The sequence below is a fragment of the Struthio camelus genome, chromosome Z (genome assembly GCF_040807025.1).
Source record: "Struthio camelus isolate bStrCam1 chromosome Z, bStrCam1.hap1, whole genome shotgun sequence".
In the NCBI taxonomy this organism is placed as follows: domain Eukaryota; kingdom Metazoa; phylum Chordata; class Aves; order Struthioniformes; family Struthionidae; genus Struthio; species Struthio camelus.
In genome coordinates this window covers 44,849,882-44,872,536 of record NC_090982.1, presented here as the reverse complement: position 1 = coordinate 44,872,536, position 22,655 = coordinate 44,849,882, and the positions used below count along the sequence as shown (strand labels likewise).

The 22,655-nt window shown below is 39.9% G+C and overlaps 1 protein-coding gene across 5 annotated transcripts in view; it reads right to left on the bottom strand.

The window, feature by feature from the left end:
• The window catches only part of LOC138064821 (band 4.1-like protein 4A), a 140,555-nt gene that overhangs the window by 45,154 nt on the left and 72,746 nt on the right, over positions 1 to 22,655 (bottom strand). For all 5 annotated transcript variants that reach the window (XM_068928827.1, XM_068928828.1, XM_068928829.1 and 2 more), the window contains 5 exons: positions 18,489 to 18,576; positions 15,341 to 15,429; positions 14,891 to 14,954; positions 3,813 to 3,904; positions 2,809 to 2,886 (listed from right to left, as the gene is read on the bottom strand). In XM_068928827.1, coding sequence (XP_068784928.1) covers positions 2,809 to 2,886; positions 3,813 to 3,904; positions 14,891 to 14,954; positions 15,341 to 15,429; positions 18,489 to 18,576 — 411 coding nt within the window. The remainder of the gene's footprint in view (positions 1 to 2,808; positions 2,887 to 3,812; positions 3,905 to 14,890; positions 14,955 to 15,340; positions 15,430 to 18,488; positions 18,577 to 22,655) is intronic.

The following is a 22,655-nucleotide window of genomic DNA, read 5'->3' as shown; positions in this document are numbered from 1 at the left end:
TTGGGCAGAAAACATTTCCGCTCAACTTTTAAGTTCTGTGGCCATGCTAGTCTTGCAAATTCCAAAAGCAATTTTAACGAAAACACCTGGGGATAAGACCTTCCATTCACACTAACACCTCTGTGTAATTAACCAAAACATCTGATCTTAAGAGAGAGAAATTGTTTTCTTGGAATCTGCCTGCCACCTAACAAGAAGTACCTGGAAGATTTAAAAACACACCATAATATTATGGTCCCAATACATACACAGTCCAAGAACAGAATCATGGCTTCTGCTTCGACCTAATGATGCATGCAGATACACAATACTGTCACTGCTTGTGGTGCTACAACAGTTACAAAAGGCAAAGAAAAAAAAAATCAAAGCTGAGGGATAAACAAAGGAAAGATATTCAAGGCACATGAAAATGCTGTTAGCTATGCTTGTTTCTCTGCATTCCAAGGAGAGTTAATGTGTCAAACACCAATCGATTATCACCATATATGATTAACACTGTGTAATCAATGTGCTATAACTACACGTCACATTCCAATTTACTAGAGCATCAGCTCAAATCAGGGGGAAATCCTAAACAACCACTACAGCAAAACGGGGAACACTATACTAGAACAGAAAGCTACGCTTAAATATGTTCTAGACAAAACTAACATTAACAAAATTGCTGGCGGTAACAATTGAACCGACGTGGCAATTCAAATCACAGATCAACACTGGAGCTGTTAATAAATTAATTAATTAATGAATAATAATAATAAAAAGAACCACCACGGCCAAGAGAAAAGGGACTCAATGTACCAGTGGCAGAAAAGACTCAAACACAGTAACTGCTACACTCTACTCGTAGGAAGGTCCTAGTAGACAGAAAGCTTTCTTTTCCTACAGCACATAACCTGCCACGCTCCCATCAGCTGAAACGGTCCAGCCTGGAAAACTCTCATCTTCAGTACTCTGGCAGGAATTCAGTGTATTCCATACCAGTTTCACAGATGAGGTTACGCTGGTCAGGATCAAACTGGAAACCCCAATGGCAGTACAATCAATCCTCCGTTTACAAGAGTAAGGGGAAGCTGGGGCGCAGCAGATAACATGATGAGCCACATACATCGGAGAGGAGGGCACAGAAACACACCAGTGATCCTGCCTGGACACAATCCAGATTCAGTCAAACAAGCTCAGACTCAGCACAGTCATCTCTCCATCTGTAACACAAGCTAGGTCTTAAATCCTAATCAACCAGGGACAAGTGTAATAGAGCTACTACTGCACACTACTGTTAGTAGCTACTATTGCAATCCAGGAGCCGCTTGAATAACGGAGAGTTACGGTTGTTGGGTTTAGGATATCTTCTAGGGGGCACTGACAAAGAACTGCCTAACAAATAACACACCATCAACGTTACCTATGGTAACATATGTACTCCTTGAGCGACGGTGGAAATGCAAACAGGAAAAAGACACACAGACGAGAGAAAAATAAACCTAAACCCTAAACAAACTGGTATATTTTCAGGACATGGAAAAAACCTCTAGAATTTGTGAATATAGCATACAGAGCTCCTTCACCCAGCAGCTTCAAAACAACTACAAAAGAAGAAAAACTATTTTTAGCCCCACTTGATAAACAGGGCCAATGAAGATGGAAAAAGAAAGGGGCTTGGCTTTCAGATGTGATCTTGATTTGCTGCTCCACATCCTCCTCTTCAGGTTCACTGAATACGCACTGAAAATGCAACTCTAAAGCAATTCTAAATATCAGGCCATAAATTATTTTCCTCAAAATTGTTCAGTCAATATGACAGAACAGGATTTAACACAGGGGTCTCCGAATGCCAAACCCAGTGTCTTTCTCACTAGACAAAGACCCTGTTGTTTCAACAGGCTTAAGGACCCCAGGCTCAATAGAAATATTGGGTTTCTGTCATATTTCTGTTTTTTCTAAATCCCGTCTCCTGCTAGCCCTTTGTGGCCCTACAGCTAGAGTTATCTTAAGTCCTCTCCGCTTGCCACATCTTCCTCTGCACCGTTGTATTAACTGTCTCTTATGTCACACTGTCTAGTTGGTTAACTCAGGTTAAAACAGAGTAACTGCTCCCTGTACACCCTTTGCCTGAAAGTCTGCTGCTTCTTTCAGACATAAAAAGAGCTTGCAGGCTTGAAAGCTTATCCAGTTTTTCCCAGAGAGTCCAGTTAGAAAAGATATCTCCATTTCCCTTTAGGTCTTCCCTCATTTTCATTCATAAAACAGCAGCGCTACAAAAGCATTGCTGCTACAGGACGAGATACAACCAGTCACATCAACAGCCCTTGCAATAAGTCAATTACAATGCCCAAGTAGCTGTAAAGGAGGGCCTCACAGTTGCGGATTTCCTACGCTCTTCTGCTTGTACCATCCCTTTGCAAACTCCCTGATGACAGGTGACGGCCAGCCTGCCTCCCTGCCTTCGTATTCCCCAGCTGTCAGGGAAAAAATCTTTAGGATATTAGAGCAATTTCACAACTTAACAATGAGATTTTAACTTGAAGCACTGCCAAGGTTCCTCTCTCTTTCACTAACGGCTACAGCAGGTCCTAGCCAGCTCTAGGAATCTGGACAATGAAAAGTCACTTCTACATTTGTCCTAACACTGCCTTCCAAGGCCTCAGACACAGACAAATGGAGTCAGCTAAAACGGCCCTGAGTGTCCCTTTGTGAAAAGAACTGGGTAGGGTGAGACATAACTGTTTTCTGTAATTGGAAGAAAGGGGAAGAAATAGGAATAATGAAAGAATTAATTGAACAGACGTTTACACAAAGAAATAAATTTACCTGTACCGATGTTTATAACCTATGGATCCAAACTTGCTGAATTTTCTTGACAGAGAGTTTGACTCATTCTCTGGCATTCTACATAATTTGAAAAATAAAACAACAGAGTAAGTTCACGTTGATAAGTCCCAACTAGACTCCTTTTCCTAAGAGGAGGAACAATAAATACAAACTTAAATTCTGAAAAATAATTTTCTCTTAACTCCTCTTCATCCCCACCACCAGGCAGACTCTTAACGGGTTCAGAGTTCCACAAAGCCACATGTTTACGTCCTCTTCTTTTGACTATACATCTCTTTATTTTAGGGTCTGCTATAAACTGTTGGCAATAACAGCCTTTTGCTCAATATTTCACGCTGGCAGGCAAAAACACCATGGCACAGAAACGGGCAGGAATTCTGAGCTTACACCTTTAAAATACTGTTAAAGCCAGCCCTAAGCATTCCACGAACAGATTCCTAGCTAAAGACCCTTGTGTATTTTTACTAGTGATTTTGCAATAGTAACCAAACGTGTTTTGAGAGGTATAATACTGGAAACGTTTTTATACACTCCAACAAAGCTTCAGTGAGTCACTCTATCAAAAATTCTGCATACAGCAAAGAATGCTATTCAAAAAATCATAGGTAATAGTAACATGTGAAATCCAAAAGCCTGAAGTCAATGCTGCAACAGAGAATGTAATGGTTACAGCTTAAATCCCACCATATACGTACGTGGATACTTCTGTTACAACATACTTCATGCAAGTTGAGATATGCTGTTTTAGAAAGAATTCTAAGACAAAATGAGCCACTGAACTACTGAAAGATTTTAAAACGATTGTTTTATAGCATCATAAAAAAGGAAGGCATCAACTTTCAAGAGTATTCTATAATCAAGAGGAAACAAGAGTTGTCAGGTAGCAAGTCTGTGACACCACTTTCAGCTATAGCAAGGTTCTTATTCAGTGCAGTGTCCCTCATTTCACTAATGAAATCACAATAAACTTCAGCATCACTCACCTGAAAAATGTATGATGTTCTACACAACATTTCCAGAGATGCTTGCATGCAGTCTTGTTACGTGCTTCAAAAAAGAAGGAAGTTTCATTGCACTGAAAACAAAACAAAAGAAAGTCAATGCTGCTATGAAGGATTCTGCCAGTGAAGTGAACTTTCATCTACTGAGCATGAGAAGATATCATCCACATATCACTGTACATAAGACATGAATAAGAAGAAATGTAGGTCCTATAATTTTGTACAATTCTTCATTTAAAGGGTTTTTTTTGTTTCTCATTGCCTGAAAATAATTATTTAAAGGATTGATTCCTTAGACACGGAAAAAGAAGAAGAACAAGGAGACTACTGAAACAATACCGTTCCTCGATTCCGGTCCATAGATGTCAGCTTCTTCCTAACTAAAAAGCAGAAAAGGTTTTTCATAAAGTCCGTTTCTGAAACTGCACCTCACGTGGTCAAAAAAAATATATATATTCTTCTTAGGGCTCTGTTTAACAGTATATTCAGGAAAAGGAACAGCACAATGGAAGATTTGTTATAAACAACTACGGAGCAACAATGCACGGAGAAAATGCACAGGACGTGCGGGTAGAGAAAAAAATGAGGTAAAACTGGAAATCAAAAAGGTGCGTGGAAGGAAAGATAAAGGAGTAACATTAACTTCAGAACGATTCAAAATACTTGAAAAAAGGGTCAATGGAAAAAGACTTAAAATCCACCTGCAGAGGGAACAGTTACGGGAAGACAGACAACAAAAAAGAATATTCAAAAGCTTTAAGCCTATTCACAGGAAACAGGCAGTCAGTAGAGCAGACACGAAGAAACCACAAACTACAGGGAAATACGAAAGAGAAGTCAGACATCCACAAACTGTGAAATACTTCCAAGAGACAAGAAGAACCACCAGAGAAAGAAATACAGGACTTGCACTTATGTCCTTTGCTTACTGAAATATCCTGCTGGTAACATATATTACAACAGGCACAAATCTGACCTAAAACTTAATGTGGGAATCATACACTTTGTAATGTTTTAATTTTGTGGAAGGTCATAAAGTCACGAGAACTCAGTGTAAAATTACAACCTGCCCATGAAACGTGATACCTACACTACCTGTACAACAGATACCTACAACAAACTAGTTTTTAACGCAGCTATATATTTCCTTTCTGTAAGAAAGTGGAAAATATACCAAAACTGCACCAGTACCTATGACAGCACATCCTGCAAATGAATCAACTCTTTCTAAGCGCCATAAATAATTTCAGCTACCAAGCTGCCAAGTCAGACACTAAGAAAATAAGAAGCCCTCTTCTTGTAATGCTGACGTCAACATCAACATTTTCAAAAAAAATTAACATCAAAAGCTTTGTTCCTAAACCCATATTTAGGCACTTCTACAAATCAGACCAAACTGCTCATAGAGAGAAACAGAAACCAATCTTGATCTATTTTCTATTTATTCTCTTTATATTTTCCATTTTCTTTATATTCTCTATTCTCTTTCGCGTGTTAATCAGGAACAACAGCTCTCAGACACATTATTCCACTTGTTTCCAACAAGTTAAACATTCAAAACGGTTCACATAAAATGCATTTCCAATTATCTCTCACTCAGTAAACTTAAGCGCTTAGTTCTGTATCTGCTATCTGCACAAGGAACAAATAGTCCCACTAACTTCCGTGCGAATTCTCCGCATAGTACGATACTGTCAGCAACAGCGACATAAGCGAGCCCTACAATCGTTTCCTCAATATCTCAATCGTACAGGGGGTATGACTCACCCCACTTTCGGCAGCCGGCTTTAGGAAACGGATGCTCTCATGTAGGTTATGGTTCTGCAGCACCATGCGTAGCGGGGTAAAGAGCTGTGGCAGGTTTCTCTCATTCTCCAGTTAATTAGCTATTGTGACCTGCGAGCACCTTGCAAACTGTGAACTAATTCAGTATGTTCTCTGGACTTCCCTATTTCACAAAGAAATCCATTACATCCTTATGGAAGGCTGTCAGGCAGCCTCCCAAAATCACAAATTATCTGCTCAAGCAGCCTTTCCTGCAACTTCAAACAAGTCACAGCAAAAATGACAGAACTTTGCAAACTGAGACTTCATTCCCTGACAAAAATAAAAATTGGAGACATACTCATGAGCTCATTTCCTTAGTTAAACTTCTCCAGTGGAAAAATATAAACGGCTGGCTGGGACAGTCACAAGAAATATCCAAGGAATGAAAATCCCCCTCTAGTCTTCTCTCAAAAAGCATGTTTTCCCCTCCGGGGCATCACAGCAAGGAAAGAAGAGTACAGTAAGAAATATGTAAATATTAAGAAAACTGTAAATATTAAAAAGTAGGATTTATCTGAGATTGCTATGTTGCATAGTATAAAAATGATTAAATATTAAATTAGTCCGATAAATATATTCCTACAGTTATTAACAAGACAATCTCGGGCTTCATAGGGATCTTAACCTCTCTACAGGATACGCAAGGGGTTTAACTTGGAGCAAAAGAGGTAAATCTAAAAACTTTAAAACTTGTCTACAGCAAATCCAACACCTGGAAGCTTCATGGGGAATCCTGAGGACTGCCAAGGAGAAAAACCCATTTACGCTGGAATTTTCAAGAGTAATCACGCTGCTCATGCCCCTCTGGCAATCAGTCTACCCACTGAAGTGGAACTAAGACCTTCAGGGGAGAAATATCAAGCAGTACTTCTCCTCTGCTTATTTTACATGTAAAAGAAACATAGTTTCAGGTTTCATTATTTAATTTATACTAAAATTTCTAGATCAGACTGTCACCTGGTGTGATTTCACATAAATCCACACAGCTCTAGTCACCGGTGCAATTTTAAACAATAATCTCAGATCAGATCTCTGATATTACAGACTTTCTGCAATATGATGATTCATTTTAACTTCTATTAGGAAAGAACCGAATGACTCACATTTAATATGCAGGATCTTGCTCCTTCTTCCTTCACTCCTAAATTTTGTGTTTAAGCAAAGAATCCTCTGCTGCACTTACATTTATTTAAGGAAATAACGTGAGAGGAGAAAGTTTGGGGTTTTGTGGGGGAGAAGTCAGGATATGTTCTGTTTTTTTAAAGGGACTTTTAAAAATAAGGTATTTCTGCTATTTCTTATTATTGGCCCAGTTTGAAGTCCACTGAAATTAAGGGAAAGATTCTCATTAGGGAAAAGGTTCTACTTAGTCTGTTTATCTATTTTTTATTCTTCATAAAGTTTTGGAATATTCCCATATATAAAACAAATAATACCTAACACCTGAAAATCAATTAGCACCTAAAAGAGAGAAAGTATAGCTACAGTTTCTTGCAATTGAAAGATTTCAACAACAAATATTAGTGATGCCATTCTTTGAAGAAATTATTTTCTAAGGGGAAGAAAGCTCATCTCAGTCGATAAGTAAAAAATGTTGATGATAAACTATGGGTTGAAATGCCCATACTTATCATGCAGCAATTAAAGGCATTAAGGAAGAAACAGTGCCACCCTGCAGATCAAATTTATCAACCAGGTAAGATACGGAATTCAGATTTGCAAAACGAAACACTGTCCGCAAAAAATTAGGAGAGGAACCAATAAGCTTTCTGATGACACTCAGACTCATTTAGTTGTATTCAACGGAATAGAACACCTCTGAAAACTAACTGTCATCTCAGGATGGATGCTTGTAACGAGTCAAATGGCACAGCTAAATTTTATCAAGGTAGGAAGCCTAAGAAATTCATCGCCCAGGTCTTCGACCAACACAGAGGAGACAATTCATAATCCTTTTATCATTTTTCAATTTTTCTTAGAAGGATTCAGTAACTTACCGCAACTAACCCCAATATGACTCTGCATACAGCATATTTAGGTCTAGGATTTCCTCCATTTACTTTTAAGCTGGTTTGATATATTCTAACAGCACTGTGACTACCCTCACAATATACAAGTGCATATTTAAAAATAAAGCAGTACTTAAGGCAGTAACATCTCCTAGGTTTAATCACCCTCCCCTAAAGAAAGAAACTATGTGTATAGGTAAAGCAAGGATGATCTTACACAATATCATGCACTTTTTGTTTCCATTAAGAGGCAACATCTTTACCATCTTGAATGATTATAACTTCTTTACAGATAGTGAGAGTTAGCTGGCGGGGGGGAGGGGGGGGGGAGTGGTTCTAATTACTTTACTGTACCTGAACCACAAGAAAGAAAGAGCTATTGTGCTTTTACTGATGATTTACAGGAAACAACAATTTCATACACAAATGCTCAGTGTTGTTTGGTGCCTCACAAACTACTCCCCGCTATTTATGCTGCTGCTTTCAGAGTGCCTAGCGTACTGAAGGTGAGGTGGCACAAAACGTGATGGCAACCGCTTCAGAGCGGCCCTGGTCCACCTGTCCACGCCGAAGTTCGCCCTCACCTCTGGCCGTGCAGTGCTGCCCTCTCCTCTGCCCCAGCTTTGGTGTTTGTCTCATCTTTCAGGAAGCCGACTGCGCTAGCCAAGCAAGCAGAAAAAGCGTTATTTTTGTACGATGTTTTTTGGTCGTGTCTGTGACTTGCACCAGCTCCCTTGAGGGTCAGACAGGCATCAGAGCTGGGGTACAGAAGAAGGCAGGACCACATGGCCCAAGGCAGCCAAGGAACAGAAGTGTCCCTTGCAGCACCATCTAGTAGTTGTTGGGCTGCCTGTCTTCTAATCCTGAGAGCGCCAAGCAACTACACAAGTGGGAGGACAAATATAACACACTCTTCTCTTTCTAAATACTTCAGTAGCTTGTCCCGCAGTCTCTAGCGCACGCGAACGCTCATACTGCCACAGCATACTGCCACTGCTATTTTTACCTATGGGAGGGACAGATCAGCACATGGGATGCACATAGTTTGACTACACTATCTTATAACATACTTATAATACACTGTCAATCAAAAGTAGCCACAGCCTTTAATTGTTTTATGTTGCCTCTCAAAGCAGCTAGAAAACGGACCTGGCAGGGCATTGGAGATCTTCTCCACTAAAAGGTTGGTAATCGGCATAGCACTCCACCATCTGCTCCCCTCAAAGGAGACAAGCGACCTAACCCTCGCCGGGTAGCCCCAGAACGCCTCTGGGACGGCCACAGCTGACATATCACCTAGGGAATGCCTACGCTGCCTTTTGCAAACAGTTCAGAGCTGGCTTTGCCACACCTCTGTGATTACACAGCTTCAAGTACAGAGCTGGCTCGTGTCCAGCTAGCCCAGTGCCCAGGCAGAGCAAGCTCGAGTCTGCCTGGAAGGGAAGACACGCATACAAATGGCAGCTTTTCCCTCTGGGGACCAGCGGATCCCTTGGCTGTGAAGTTCAGTAACAGGGAAAAACAAGCCTATTGTTAGCAGACTTGCTCCATGGGGCACTGCACCTGCACTAGAAAATTTTTAAAACTCCACAGATCAAAGACGTTCGGAAACCCGTGCCTCAGAGCAGACCTTAGCTGCTCTCACTTATGACAGGACATACATTAGCCCCTACCAGTCCCAGTTCAGGAAATGAAAACAATACTTAATAGAAACTCTCTGCCAAGACACAGACTCTTCCCAGTTGCGCTGAATATTAATTTAGCCTAAGTGAGGACCCTGCCCTATCACAAAGCACATTGCAAGTGAACGCACACGTAACAGAAACGTTAATACTAGCTCTGAAGCGACTGCTTCCAAACATTACTCTTTGCCAGGTCAGGCACACACCTGGATACTATCAGTTGCTTCCTCCAATAGGAAATATTTGGTCTTCACATATTTACACAATGCATACCCATCATAGCTTATGTAATGGAGAAGGTATTACTGGTTACATAAGGTCACCTGAAATCTCCAGTTAGATAATTATCTTTAAGCACATTATACAAGTCAAGAATTAAAATTAAAAATGCTATGCTACTACGCATAAAGCATATCAAGTTTTAAAGTATCTCAGCCTCATATTATCTCCACGATTACAAAAAAATTACTACACAAAAACCCCTGACACGAACATTTTAATGACAACCACTTTAAGTTTACCCAGGAATTTTAATCCTAGTTCTCCTTCAAAAATGTTGATTAGCGAAGACTTAGCTATCAAGCCTTGAGCCATTCTTACAAGTATGTGGTGAGTCAGAAAGTGGTTAAAAAAAAAAAGTTATACACAACATATTAACTTCAGCGGGCTTGCTCACCTCCACCCTCCGTTACCCACTCTGGCCTAAGTGGGCACAAATACAAACGATACAAAAGTTATTTCAAATTCTTCAGTCACCATAAAAATCAAAATGCTGTTTTTTTCTTTAATGGAAATCTAAGTTATATTGGACTTTCGAATAGGAGAAACACCTCTTCAGCCCTGTTCCACCTTCTAAAGAAACTGTGCAAGAGGAACAAATCAAATGAAGAGCTCCCGCTCTTATAACTTATATACCATATAAGTGATATACCGTAACATAGCTCAAAATGGAAAAAAGTGTGTGAATTCACAAAGGTGTATAGCTAGACCACCTTATTAATGTAATCATCTTTCAGACTTTGAACACCTCTACAAATCAGATTAAAAATAAACAAACACATTAATTAAAAGCAAAAGTCCAGGGTCTCCCAATATAATTTAAAAGAACAAAAATCACTTGAGCCAGCAGAAGGGGGACCATTACGTGCCTTGGAATTGCCTTCAAGTTCCTCTTACATGCATCAGTCGCTGGCACTGCTCTTGAAAAGTGTCTTTATCAACTTCACCTTACAAATTCAGCTGAGCTGAATTTCTTCACCCGACTAAGAAAGGCTGCAGAGGAAGGCTCGTGTTGCAATTGCGTAAATCATTTTTAATTGCACTGTTTTGGGAGTTTGTTCAGACTTGAACAAACCAAATTTCAAAATCCATCACAAAGCAAAAATTTCAGACTTCCAAAAGACTCTTCTCTTAAAATGAGAAGTAATGAAAGCAAGTGTTCTGCAGACTGAACTCCCCGAAAAACAAACATGAAAAATAAGTACAGAAGCTTTGCCTAAGCTCTGTGAGCCAGTTAAACCATTCGCTTGCACGCGCAGACACCCTGTAACCAAAGTAAAAGGAACTCTTAAAAAGCACCACTCAGTTGTGGGGAACAGAAGTACATCCTACCTATGGGCAATGCAGCTCCACCTCTGTAACTGCTGCATACTACTACATTTAAGTTCCCAGCCTATCAAACCTATCACACCATGTTTTTTCTCTATTTTGTTCATCTCCATAGCTGAGAGAAATTTAGGAAACAAGCTGCCTTTCTTACACAGAGAAGGCACAGAAGGTACGTAGTGCACCCTTTCAGTTCCTCATTTCCCAGTAGTTGTCTACTGTGATTAGACTCAATTTTGTGGCACTTGGGGGTCTTCTGCAGCCACCCATATTGCTGGATGTTCAGCAACCAGCACGGCTGTTCAACAGACATCTCTGCTAATAGGAATTGTGCACAGGTACAATGATCAGATGGATCTCTCATCTTGCTTAAGAGAAATCGCACCAAAAATTATTCGGCAACTATTCTGCTCAGGGAATCTCTCTGCAATCTATAAAGCAGAAAGGTTCCTAATTTCACATTGATACTTAAGACATTTCACAGAAAGCACAGCATGTTTTTAGCTCAGAATTCAGAGCATGGGTCAAGTTGGGGGATAAGGAAATACTGATTCAGTGATAAATGCTGCTGAAAAACAACTTCTGTCAGCTGGTCCAAGTCACTAGTCTCACATGCCAGGATAAGCCAGGGATGGCCAAATTAAGAGCGGTATTTTGTTTATGACAAAAGGACAGTAATAATAGAATTAAGGAGGAAAAAAATGTGATAACATAACCAAAACAGTAAAAGCTAAAACCAAAATACCAATAACCATGCTAGCACACAATAGCAACAGGTATACAGGAATAATACACATAATGAAGAATTCAAATATATAGGAAATGTTCTCATGGAAGAGATCTGAGGAAGCACAAGAGACTACAATGCAAACCAGGAGAGGTGAAGCATGATATTACAAGACAGTAAGCATAAGTATGTTGTGTTCAGTAAATCATCAACTTTATGAAAACTGAAACAACGTAAACAACAAACTCCGCGGCGGTGGCGGCAGCAGCAGCAGCAGCGATACATAATTTATTCTGACACATGCCCCCCACAGTGTCTTCTTTGTGTAGACTGAGAACATGGAGCCGTACATTTAGACTGACGTTTTCAAATCGGTCAAGGCAACCAGGGTGTTCTCTTCCACTCATTTACCAGGAACTGCACATTCAAAGTCCTTTTGTAGGTTTAGAAAAGTCTCAGACAAATTTATCTTAAGGAAGAACTGAGAAGTTACCATAAGTAACTCCATGCTGGGAAAAGAGCAACACTTCACAGAGTGCTAAAAGCATCAAACTTCCTCTTGATGAATAGGTGTATCTGTGGAAGATGTCTGTTTGCGTGAATAAAAGTAACTGGCGCATGGAAACAAACTAAAATCCAGTGTGTACAATATACCCAGAAACAATCTGTTCTCAGTAATACATGATGTTAGCTTCTTTCCTCTAAGCCATAAAGCTCCAACTAAGTGAGAAAAAAAACTCCATTATTTCACCTCTTGCTAAATCTTATCTAGTGTTCTCTCCAACTAATGTTAATAGTCACATCCTTCCATCAATTCCTATGGAGAGTACTCATCAGTCTAATAAATCCTACTGCCCGTGCACCTTTTCCCTGATGTTTGGGCTGTTTCCTCCTTTTCTTGTAACTGTGCTCCCTGTTCAATCTTAATTACTAACTCCTCCTTTTGAGCATTTCTCCCTTCAAGTTTTCTTAGACTTTTATACCCACCTTCACTCCGTGCTTGGAAAAGTTTATGTATTTAATATGTCCAAGTACATCCTTCCAACTCCACCATGTTTATTTCATGCAATGTTATTAAAGGAGAAAAGATAACTTTCCATGATATGGAGACAGAAGTAGAAATAGTTCTTTAGCTCTTCCCTGTGACCATTTCTGGTGTCCTTCAAACCTTGTCATAACCTGTTAACATCTTCCTAGTAACTGAATAGTCTGGAAATGAGCAACACATTCCAGACTTGGTGTGCTACATCTGTAACAAGGAACCTATTAATTCCCTGTGCTGTAAAGTGACATTCAAGGATGCAGCATGAAGCAAAGACGGTACGTTTACTCTCCTACCGTATAGCGCAAACTCATTTCTCACATGAAAGGACAAAGTGATAGCATTTATTCCAAAGCATGGAGGAATAAAAGCAATTTATGAGTGAAGTTTTTGTAGGGTATTGGAACACACAGTCATGTAAATCTACTGATGAGTTGTTACTACAGTGATTTTAATCCAGAGGCTAAGACTGCTGTTAACTTATTCCAAAAATACTTTTTCATAGTAACAAAGCTACAGTGTTTACAAAAAGGAAGAGGACAATATTTCTGGGCCATTTTGGCATTTTTTTATCCTGTCAGGATATGAAATGCAGTAGAAGCACTTCAAATGAGTATTAGTCGCAATGTAGATTATAATGATGGTACACACCCTTGTACTTACTGTTCTCTTGAACAATTTCCTAAAAATACCTGTTGGGACTCGAAATTGCCAACTGCTGTCAAAGTGTTTGTCTTATGATCATAATACTAGATGCTCACCAACTTTATAGGCCATCAACATTCCCAATCTAAACTTATGTACATTTTCCAAAGCTTCCAGGTTTTCTTTTCAGCATGTTAAACGTTTGCAATTCCAGATGGTTCAAACAAAAAACATATACATGTGACATCAAACAGAAACTACAGCATCACTTCAATGCAATCCACTCTTAAGTCAATCTAGGACTTGTTTGCACATGAACAGGCATTCACCCTTGAAACGAAACATTGAGAAAAGTTTTCCCAACCTTCCCCCACCTTCAAACAACTCTCTGATTTCAACAAACACATCATCAGAAATAAACTTCCCATAGACCAACACACCAAACAGAACCAAACCACTTCTGAGTAACAAAAGCAAAACTTGTCAACACATCTCCACAAGCACAAGAAATACTATCCTCAGCAGAACCAACAAAATCCATCAGTGGTACACATACATTTCCCAGCATGTACTTAATGCACCAAATGACCTCTTAGAAAAATCATGGGCGAGACTAACAGCCACTGCACAGATGAACAAACTTGCACAGATAACCTGAAAGGAGAGAAACGCACAGTTTCCAGCAAGGAAATATTTCTCACAGAATAACCATTCCGTGCCTAAACTTTCACTCCTGATACTCCAAAGAGACCTACAAAACATTTTCAAAAAATAACTCAGCAAACTAAACTCATTAGTCAACTAGTCACCAAACGTCACAGACTGAATGCAACAATTTCTTTTATTATATTTCATACTTCTCCCTCCACCCCCACATCTCTCTGTGCTCCACAGGTGATAAATATCTATCTCTCTGTTCCACTGAATCTACCTTAAAACCTCTTCTCTTCCTAGAAATTTGCTACACTTTCCCACAGGAATCAACATTTTTTTCTCTCAAATGACCGAACAGCACAATTGGATTAAATTCTGACAAATGTGGTTCAAGCTGTATAAGGCGGATGCTTCTGTTCCAAAGCCACGAAACTTCACCTTGGGTGCCTGAAAGTTTTCCAAGTTTTCCGCTCTCCATTTTTCAGTAGGTATTATCTTTCCCTGTAGATTTTGCCTTGTTAAAAAGCACTATATGCAATAGCACAACCACGGCATTCTAGAAGCTGTCCACTCTAATTCATAGAGCATAGTATGAAAGCATGAAAGCTTGTTACAAAATCCCTACATTAGCATTGCTCTGCTGAAGTTCTCTCCCCTACTTGCAAAACATAGACAGAAAATCTTCCTTCCTCTTTTCTCTTTGCTAAATCTGCAAGAACTATCAAGAACACAAGACACTTTAGCATGAGATCATTTTCTTGCAGTAATCATCAGTAGCATTAGTTTCACTTTGATGGATGCATAACATTTCCCAATTAATTAAAACAGATTATTTTTATGTTTTCTTTCAGGCTTGAATAAAAACTTACATCTTTTCCCACGACTCTGAGTTCAAACTGTGTTTCCTTGAAGTGAACTTTTGTAATTCTAGGCCTGTAATATTGCAAAAAAGACAGAAAGTAGTTCATGGTACTTTGACTTCATAAATAGTACACTATAAAGCTGCATATATTTACATACAAAGACAAGAAAGGATTCAAAGTAGGATTTTCTCTGCATGTACGCACCAGATATCAGCAGAAATTAGCAGCACTTAAACATTTCAGCATGAATTCAGTAAAGGTAAAATATATTTTTCAATATTTGGATTATTAAAGAATTAAAAATTCAAATAATCCACACAAAGGTTAGGACACACAGATTCCAGCTGTGAAATGTTTTTCCAAATAAAATCAACCTTTCAAACATAAATCACAAATCATATATTTCTGTACAATAATATTGTTTAAACACAGACTGCACAGTTAAATTATACATACCAGAAATATTTCCCTACTTGTTTTTTATTCTTGTAGACAACAACTCCTACGGGTGTTAATCCTAAAAAATATTCAGATTTGTTTTCACCCTAGAAAATAAAAAATATGTCATTCAATTATTTATAGCAGCAATTTGTATCATAGTAGCAGTACGGTCTAGTGGAGGAAGCCAGTCTGATGACTGAATTGAGCACATTGTTTCGTCCTAGCTAGAACGGGGAAAACAGTACTTGATCCAACGATGAAAACCCCTATAAGAAAACTCTTACGCATAGATGCAAAAGAGGCAAAACAGAATGGCAGTCAAGGAAAGAATGGGAGTTTCCACATTCCACGGTATAAAATAAAAATAATTTATTAAAGGAATTACTTTCAGCTATCTGGGAAATGGCCAGAGTTCAGAGACTAAACTCTTTATTAAGACATGATAGCAACAGACATCCTGAACCCTAGCTGAAGGTACACAGTGATTTCCTGACCTACTTCACTACAGTTTAACCTCACAGCTGCTTTCTCCCTTCTAAAATAACATCACCTGTGTGCTGCTACAGAGTGGTCCGAAAGGAACTAACTGCTTTGAGAGATTCAGAGCATTTCTTTCAGAAAGGGTAGCAATGTCCAAGAGTAACAAGGAGGGGTCACATCATCTTCCCCAAAGGAAACTGTTTCTGAGGTCAGTACCTGAATTGCAAATCATATTTGTACAGAATATGATGAAAAATCTGAAGGTGAATGGCAGAAGGGCCCCCCCCCCCCAACTCCCCAATTTGTAGTCTATGATCAGAATAGGCTACACCCTCAAAGGGAATAGAGCAGGACAGACAAAGGAGTTGAGTTCTCCTGCCCAACCTAGATTCTTAAAGTTTCAGGTTTGAAGAAGTCACAAGCTCTAGAAAATCTGAGTCTTCTGAAGTTTCATATGAGCCCTTTTTGGGTTACTGCTTAGATGTTTAACAGACAGGGAGTTTCTATCACAGTTTTCTTGAACTTGCTCTGAATTAATTTGAGAAAAGCCTAAATGATTTTGGGAAGCAATTCAACAACATTATTCTTTTTTTCAGCAGTAATCACCAAAAGTAATCAGTTAACTCATCATGTTCTCCCACTTCAGAGCAAAATGCTGACTTTAGTCTTCTGTGGAACAGAAGGGGCCACCAAAATGTCTCATCTCAGAATGGCTCTTTTCAACCTTTTAGAGAATTTCTGTATTTTGGGCACCACTTTTAGAATTGCCTGTTGAGGGAATAGCGGCAGCATTTTTACCGAACACTTAACTTTGCTAGGGAATGGCAAAAATTGGCCCAGTCCCCCTAAGCATTCCCATTACCAATGAAACGTCTTTGATCACACCAAGACCTGCAGAGCAGAAGCACAAATGGGCACAGAGCACATGAAAGTCAAATGATCCAGTTCAAATAATACTAGCTGCTAGTTCAGAGTTGTTCCAGCAGCAGCTCCAATAACAGTCAAGCTTCACACTTAGGCCTTTATTACAGAGTATTATGGCAGGTCCTTCTCCCGGGGAGTGAAGGGAGGTGGTAACAGGAATGGCAAGAAAAATCTCCACTAGAATCCTAATTTTTATTTTTTTTAATCCTTCTACCTTTACGCACAATCATTATTACCGCGTCAGTATCTTATGATACTGAAGGTGCTTGAAAGACTGCAGATCTTAGTGCACGCGGTTATTTACAGAGTCACTGCACGAGGTAAACAAGCCAGCTGCAGAAGTTAGTTAATCTCTCTGCTTGGGAGAATACGGAAGAGCCCTATTTGTTCTATACCAGCAGATCATGAACCACAAAAAATATCAGCTGGGAGACTGAGGGATTATAGAAATTATACCTCTCTGTGAGAAAGCTCAAGCTCATCTCCCCGAGTTCTGCTTGTGCTCCAAAATGAACTAACTGCTAAAGGCAAGTTTATTTTCAGTATGACCAGGTAATGAAAAGAACTATGTCTCTTTATATCTATAGCTTCAGTCTCAAAGGAAGGCTTTTGGTGCTACTGTAATATAAATACAAATAATGATATTCACGGGTTAGTCTTAGGCATATTACAACGCACCCCTCACCACGCAGCTGGGGATCCATCCCTCTGCAGGGCATAAACAAACTAGGTGAAAACAAATTTTCCAGACTCTGCAAATTTAACTTGATTTTGCTGGACCATGTTGAAGCAGGTTCCAGCAACTCCCCCACTTCCTATAGGTGGAGGGGCACAGAGCACTGGATATGAATATCATTAAGCCACAGTGTGTATCAAAAAATACTTCATATTGTGGCCTGCACAATTGTCAGGTGGAAATACACGCTTAATCTTTTGGTAGCATCTTGGCTTACTTATTTTCTTTTAATTAATTTTACAAAGTACTGACATCCAATTTAGTGAACTATTTACAGTACAACTCCCCACGTGAACTTCTGATTTTCTTTTTATTCAATAAGTAAAAATAAAAAAACCCTGCCATGAGCACAATTATTCAAACAAGATAGAATGATGTTTCTACAAGGAGCACATAGCCTTCAGGTGATGGCTTCAATCCAATCCCAATATACATGTTGTTTTACAAAAGAGGTAGAGGGATCTGCTGAGGCAATACAGACAGCTTGCAATGCCGCATTATATTGTACAGAAAAAGCTGTAAACATGCTCTGTCTCTTTAGCAAAACCTTCACAATGAATACTAAAATAAGCCAGACATGCTCCTACCCCACCCTAATTTTTGGTCGCCTTTGGCAATGATTCTGAAATCTTTTCAGCTCTCACTCACTGTGTTCTTTGCAAAAGAATAACGTGCAAATTATTGTGTCAAATACAAGAACTATAACCCTCTCTATCTTTTCTGACACTTATACTAATGCCTTCCAATTTATCAGCATTGTATTTTCTTAGTACAGTTGATTGTCTTTCATAGGAGTAATCCAATCACAACCTTTCATCTGAAAACCATTAGGCTTCTGTATGTGCGAAAGATTTAATCCATTTGGTCTGTGAGCACGTATTTCTTTGGACTTCTTAAGCACAATTTTTTCTTTTAAGGTATTGCCTGATGACTAAACAGTACAAATACTCTCCACCACCTGAGTACAGGAGATTTTCTGCATGGCTATCAAATTTAAAATACATAATTATAAGCAATACTTACATAAACAGGATGGAGATCCACTCCGTACATTTCCAGGGATTTGGCCACCCCCAAGTAATTCGCTTCTGCCTCAGCAGGAACTTGACCCCTGTAAACAACATTCTGCATAAGAACTTGGCACTTCCAGTTAACGTATTGTCCTATCGATAAAAACAGTTGGCTGGACGGATGTGCAACCCTTCCTACCATTTGTGTAGACTGTCATTATCCTCTCAGCACTGCATTTCTGCTGGCTCCAAGTAAGATTGTACAGCGGGCACAAACTTTTACTATAAAATTCTCTGCTGCAAGATGCTATCATATATAAAATGCAAGTTAACTAGAGTGGCTAATCTTTTCCTGGATGCCACACTAACGCCCTGTTGTCTCAAACATGCTTCAGACATTTCATTTTTAGGTTTGAATAGGCAAAATAATCTTTTTTCAAACAACTACATGATTATTAATAAACCAGGAATGGAGTGACTGACTGGGGGAGCGTTTTCCCCTAGCAGTGCCACGGCTAGCAAGGATTTCTGAAAGCAAGGTTCAGGACTTCAGATGAAATGCTCTTTTCTTCATAAAATCTTGCCTACAGGAAGCCAGGCCAGTCAACAATACCCAAGCCTGCTACTGTAAAAACAAAGTGTGGAGTCTGTTGCAAGAGATTAGCAGTTTCACAGACCCAACTTGCCTTTCTATCTGCAAATATCAACGCATCAGTTAACAGCTACCATCAGCTGCACGGTGGGGAGAGGCCACGGGTGAAAAGTGGAGAAAAAACGGCTGTGAGGAGCGTACTTGACATCACTGAGGAAGGATTTTTTTTTTTCCAGAAAGTCTAAATAAATTCATGGTGGTCAGCAATGGACTTATCCTCAGAATTTAATTTGTTCTTCCCTCAATAATTGCCATTGATACAACAGTTAGACCCCTCTGTTGCAAGCCTGAAATAACTGAAACTGCATTTTCATCCTCACTCCTTTCTCAAGTTTCTATGACTGCTACTAGAGTGTTACCGAGAAAGTGCAGCACAGCTCATGAACCCATAAGCACTAACTCTAAAAACCGCATTTCCTGCTTCACCCTGTAACTGTTGTCTTGGGGGAACATTTTACTGCATTTGCCGCCACTCATATTCAAGGTGTGAAGCAGAGCTCAAAATCTTGACACAAGACCTGAAAAATCCTGCAATATATACATTTTCTCTTCTTGTCTCCCCGTTCTCTTCAGCCTAGCAGGTACTTTCCAGGTTTTCCCAACTTTGTTTTATGCCTGACAAGGTAGAAAACACATGAAGAGCAACACGTGAAATAGCAGCGCTAGCATAAATGCAGTAGCGTAGGTTTTTTAAATTGCTTCTCTGCATTTGAGAGACAGGCTGCTTCACCTCATCTCATCTACAGAGCAGCACTGACACCGTCTCAGGTGATCACCCTATATTTCAAGGCGTCCTGGAAAAGTAGCAGACCTGAAGCTTGGAACAAAGTCCTTTCCTCAAGAGCTGGAGTTCCCAGTAGTTCAGTGGCTCACGTCTGTATTCACAATACGCAGAACGCCGGGTATTCAGGATGACAAGGTCCTTGAATCTGGCACTACTCTACCCACTGCTGCTATAAAAATTCATTCTACAGCTTGTTTTTTTAGATCATATTTGTAGCTCTCACAGACACGAGCACAACATTCACTGAAGCAGCATTGTTGTTTTGAGTTCACAGGCAGGCTAAATATCAGGGCTAAGCAATCTGAATTACCCCATCAATGAATTAGCACCGGAATCCAACAGCAATTTAAATATTCCTATTACTATTTCCTTTCTGATCATATATAAAAAAAAAAATGTTTGTGTACAAATCCCACTTATCTCAGAAAGTACCGAAAGGCTCAGATGTCAACTGAGTGTATGTTAATATTTGTAAAGTTATACTTAATACATAAACATGTATATTTGCAAAAATCCTCAGTAAAGGCTTGGTCTGTGAAGATGTAAGCTGGAGCCACTAAAGGAAGAGAAGGGTAAGTGTACGTCCTCCCAAACGTAGATGGAGGAGACAATGTGGAAGGGAGCAGAGAGGGTCAAGAACTGAAACTGTTCCTATCCTCACAAAGAATAAATGTTTCTTTTTCTCCTCAGCATCATCCATCTTGCTAATACATCTCAAATCTGAACCAGCCTTTGCAGTCAGTAACAACAGAGCAGGCAAAGTAATAACTGTGCAGCTGATACGCACCTCTCCTTTAGCTGGACAAACAAAGAGCTCCTGAGAGCCACTAAACAATACTGGCCCTAAACGATACCGAAGGCCACTCTTAGGTCTATTATGGGCATTTTAGCTTTCCTTATGCCCCACTGATAACGTGCAATATTGATTCAAAAAACACCAACAGCTGACCTGCCAAGCATCAGTTAGCCCCCGACCTGCTGCGGTCTGCAGCAGACAGTGTAAGAGGGCCAGCACGAGCTCTCCCATTTGTACTGAAGGATTATATTCCTCCTGCAGCACCCTGAGCGTCTGCTCCCTCAGGTGCAAGAGCTGCAGCCACTGTTTGCTGTTGAAGATGTGCACATCTTCATGTGCACATGAGGAAGCAGACGCTCAGGGTGCTGACAACAAAACCACATTGCACTCTGCTATTTGACCTCAGGATTGTCATGCTGGTTTACATTTGGGACAACAACTGCCGTGGGCAGGCTGCAGACACTTGCTGCAACCAGAAAAACTCCCACCTCTGAGTTCTCCCACCTTACATGACTCAGAAACTTGCTCCAGAAACTTCATCCCGAACAAATCCCAGAATATCTGCTGTGCTGTGTTAAAACTGAAAGCTGAGCTCCACAAACCTATTCGCAAAATGTCACCAGTAGGTAGGTGAGAAGAAGCAGGGATATGCCCTAAGCCACTCTAGCTTGAAAAATTGTATCCAGAGACAGTTTTCACCTGTGTACAGAAGGCATGCTGGCCGTGCTGATGCTGACAGCCAGGCTGAACTAGCAATGCGTGTGCAACTTGGTGTCACTTTTTTCTGGTGCCTCGAAATCCCTGTCACCTAAGGGCAGTCAAGGAGCAGAAGAGTATCAGAGCTCTGGCTCAGCAAGCATATAAAAACACTGCTGTGAAGACAGCTATCACTCCCCTTCACAACCTCTGCTCCCCCTCCTTCTGAATTTCATCTTTAAGTCACAAACTCTTTGAGCTAAACGTATCATAGTCTGATTACCCAAATGACTAGAGAAACTAAAGAGAGAAGAATGAAAGCTGCTTAGTATTGGTGATCTGGAATTAATCTCAAGTTTCATTTCTCGAACCCAGTCTCTGTGATGTTGACCCAAATAAACGCTCCGTGCCTCAGTTTCCCATCTCTAGAAGAGAAAAAAAAACAGTACTACTCTACTTCACAGAAAGGCCTGTAGTAAGAGTCTCTGTCATCCATCAGTTTCTCCAGAGCAGTCGGGCAACCATTCAGAAATAATTATTTAACAACAGATTCTCTTCCCTAAAAGAGAAAGCTCAAGGTAATGTGGCAACTGGTACGCATTCCAGTCACAAGAGAACTTTCCAAAGTGAACAGCTCTGAGTTAATACCTAGTCTCATTAAACAAGGTACGTGTAACACTAACATACAAAACCACAGGCAAGACATTACTTAACCTTTATCTGGACTGGGGCTATCTTATAGCAGGAGAATCAAGAAATCTAGATCTAAATACACGATGGCTAGTTCTGATTATCTCTACATGACTTTGACAAAAGGTGTGATAAACATAAAGTATTTCTTACGGCTCTCATCTTAATAAATGGTTCTATCACAATTGCACCTAACTTGGACTTGTTAGAACAAGCTTCTTTTACGTTTACCAGGAATATGAAGTTGGAGAGAAGAAAGTAAATGTTTATTTTGGCTTTATGTACAGTATGAGCTTCTTCCATATGTTTTGTTTTCAAAACCAGGCTTACATTTGGCAGTTTTGAAGGCACTGCAGTGTAACATTCAGAACTGCAGACTGCGAAGCCAGATCTTTCTGACTTCCTGCGCTTTCACACAGTGACTGCTCTTTCTGCCTCAGTCACTCACATACCAAGTAAACTTCATTCTAAAACCTCTCTGAAGCTACGGAGACTTCATCACACAGAAGACTATTTCTAAAAATAAGTAAGTGGGACAGAAAGTGGCACTCTCCGCCTCTCT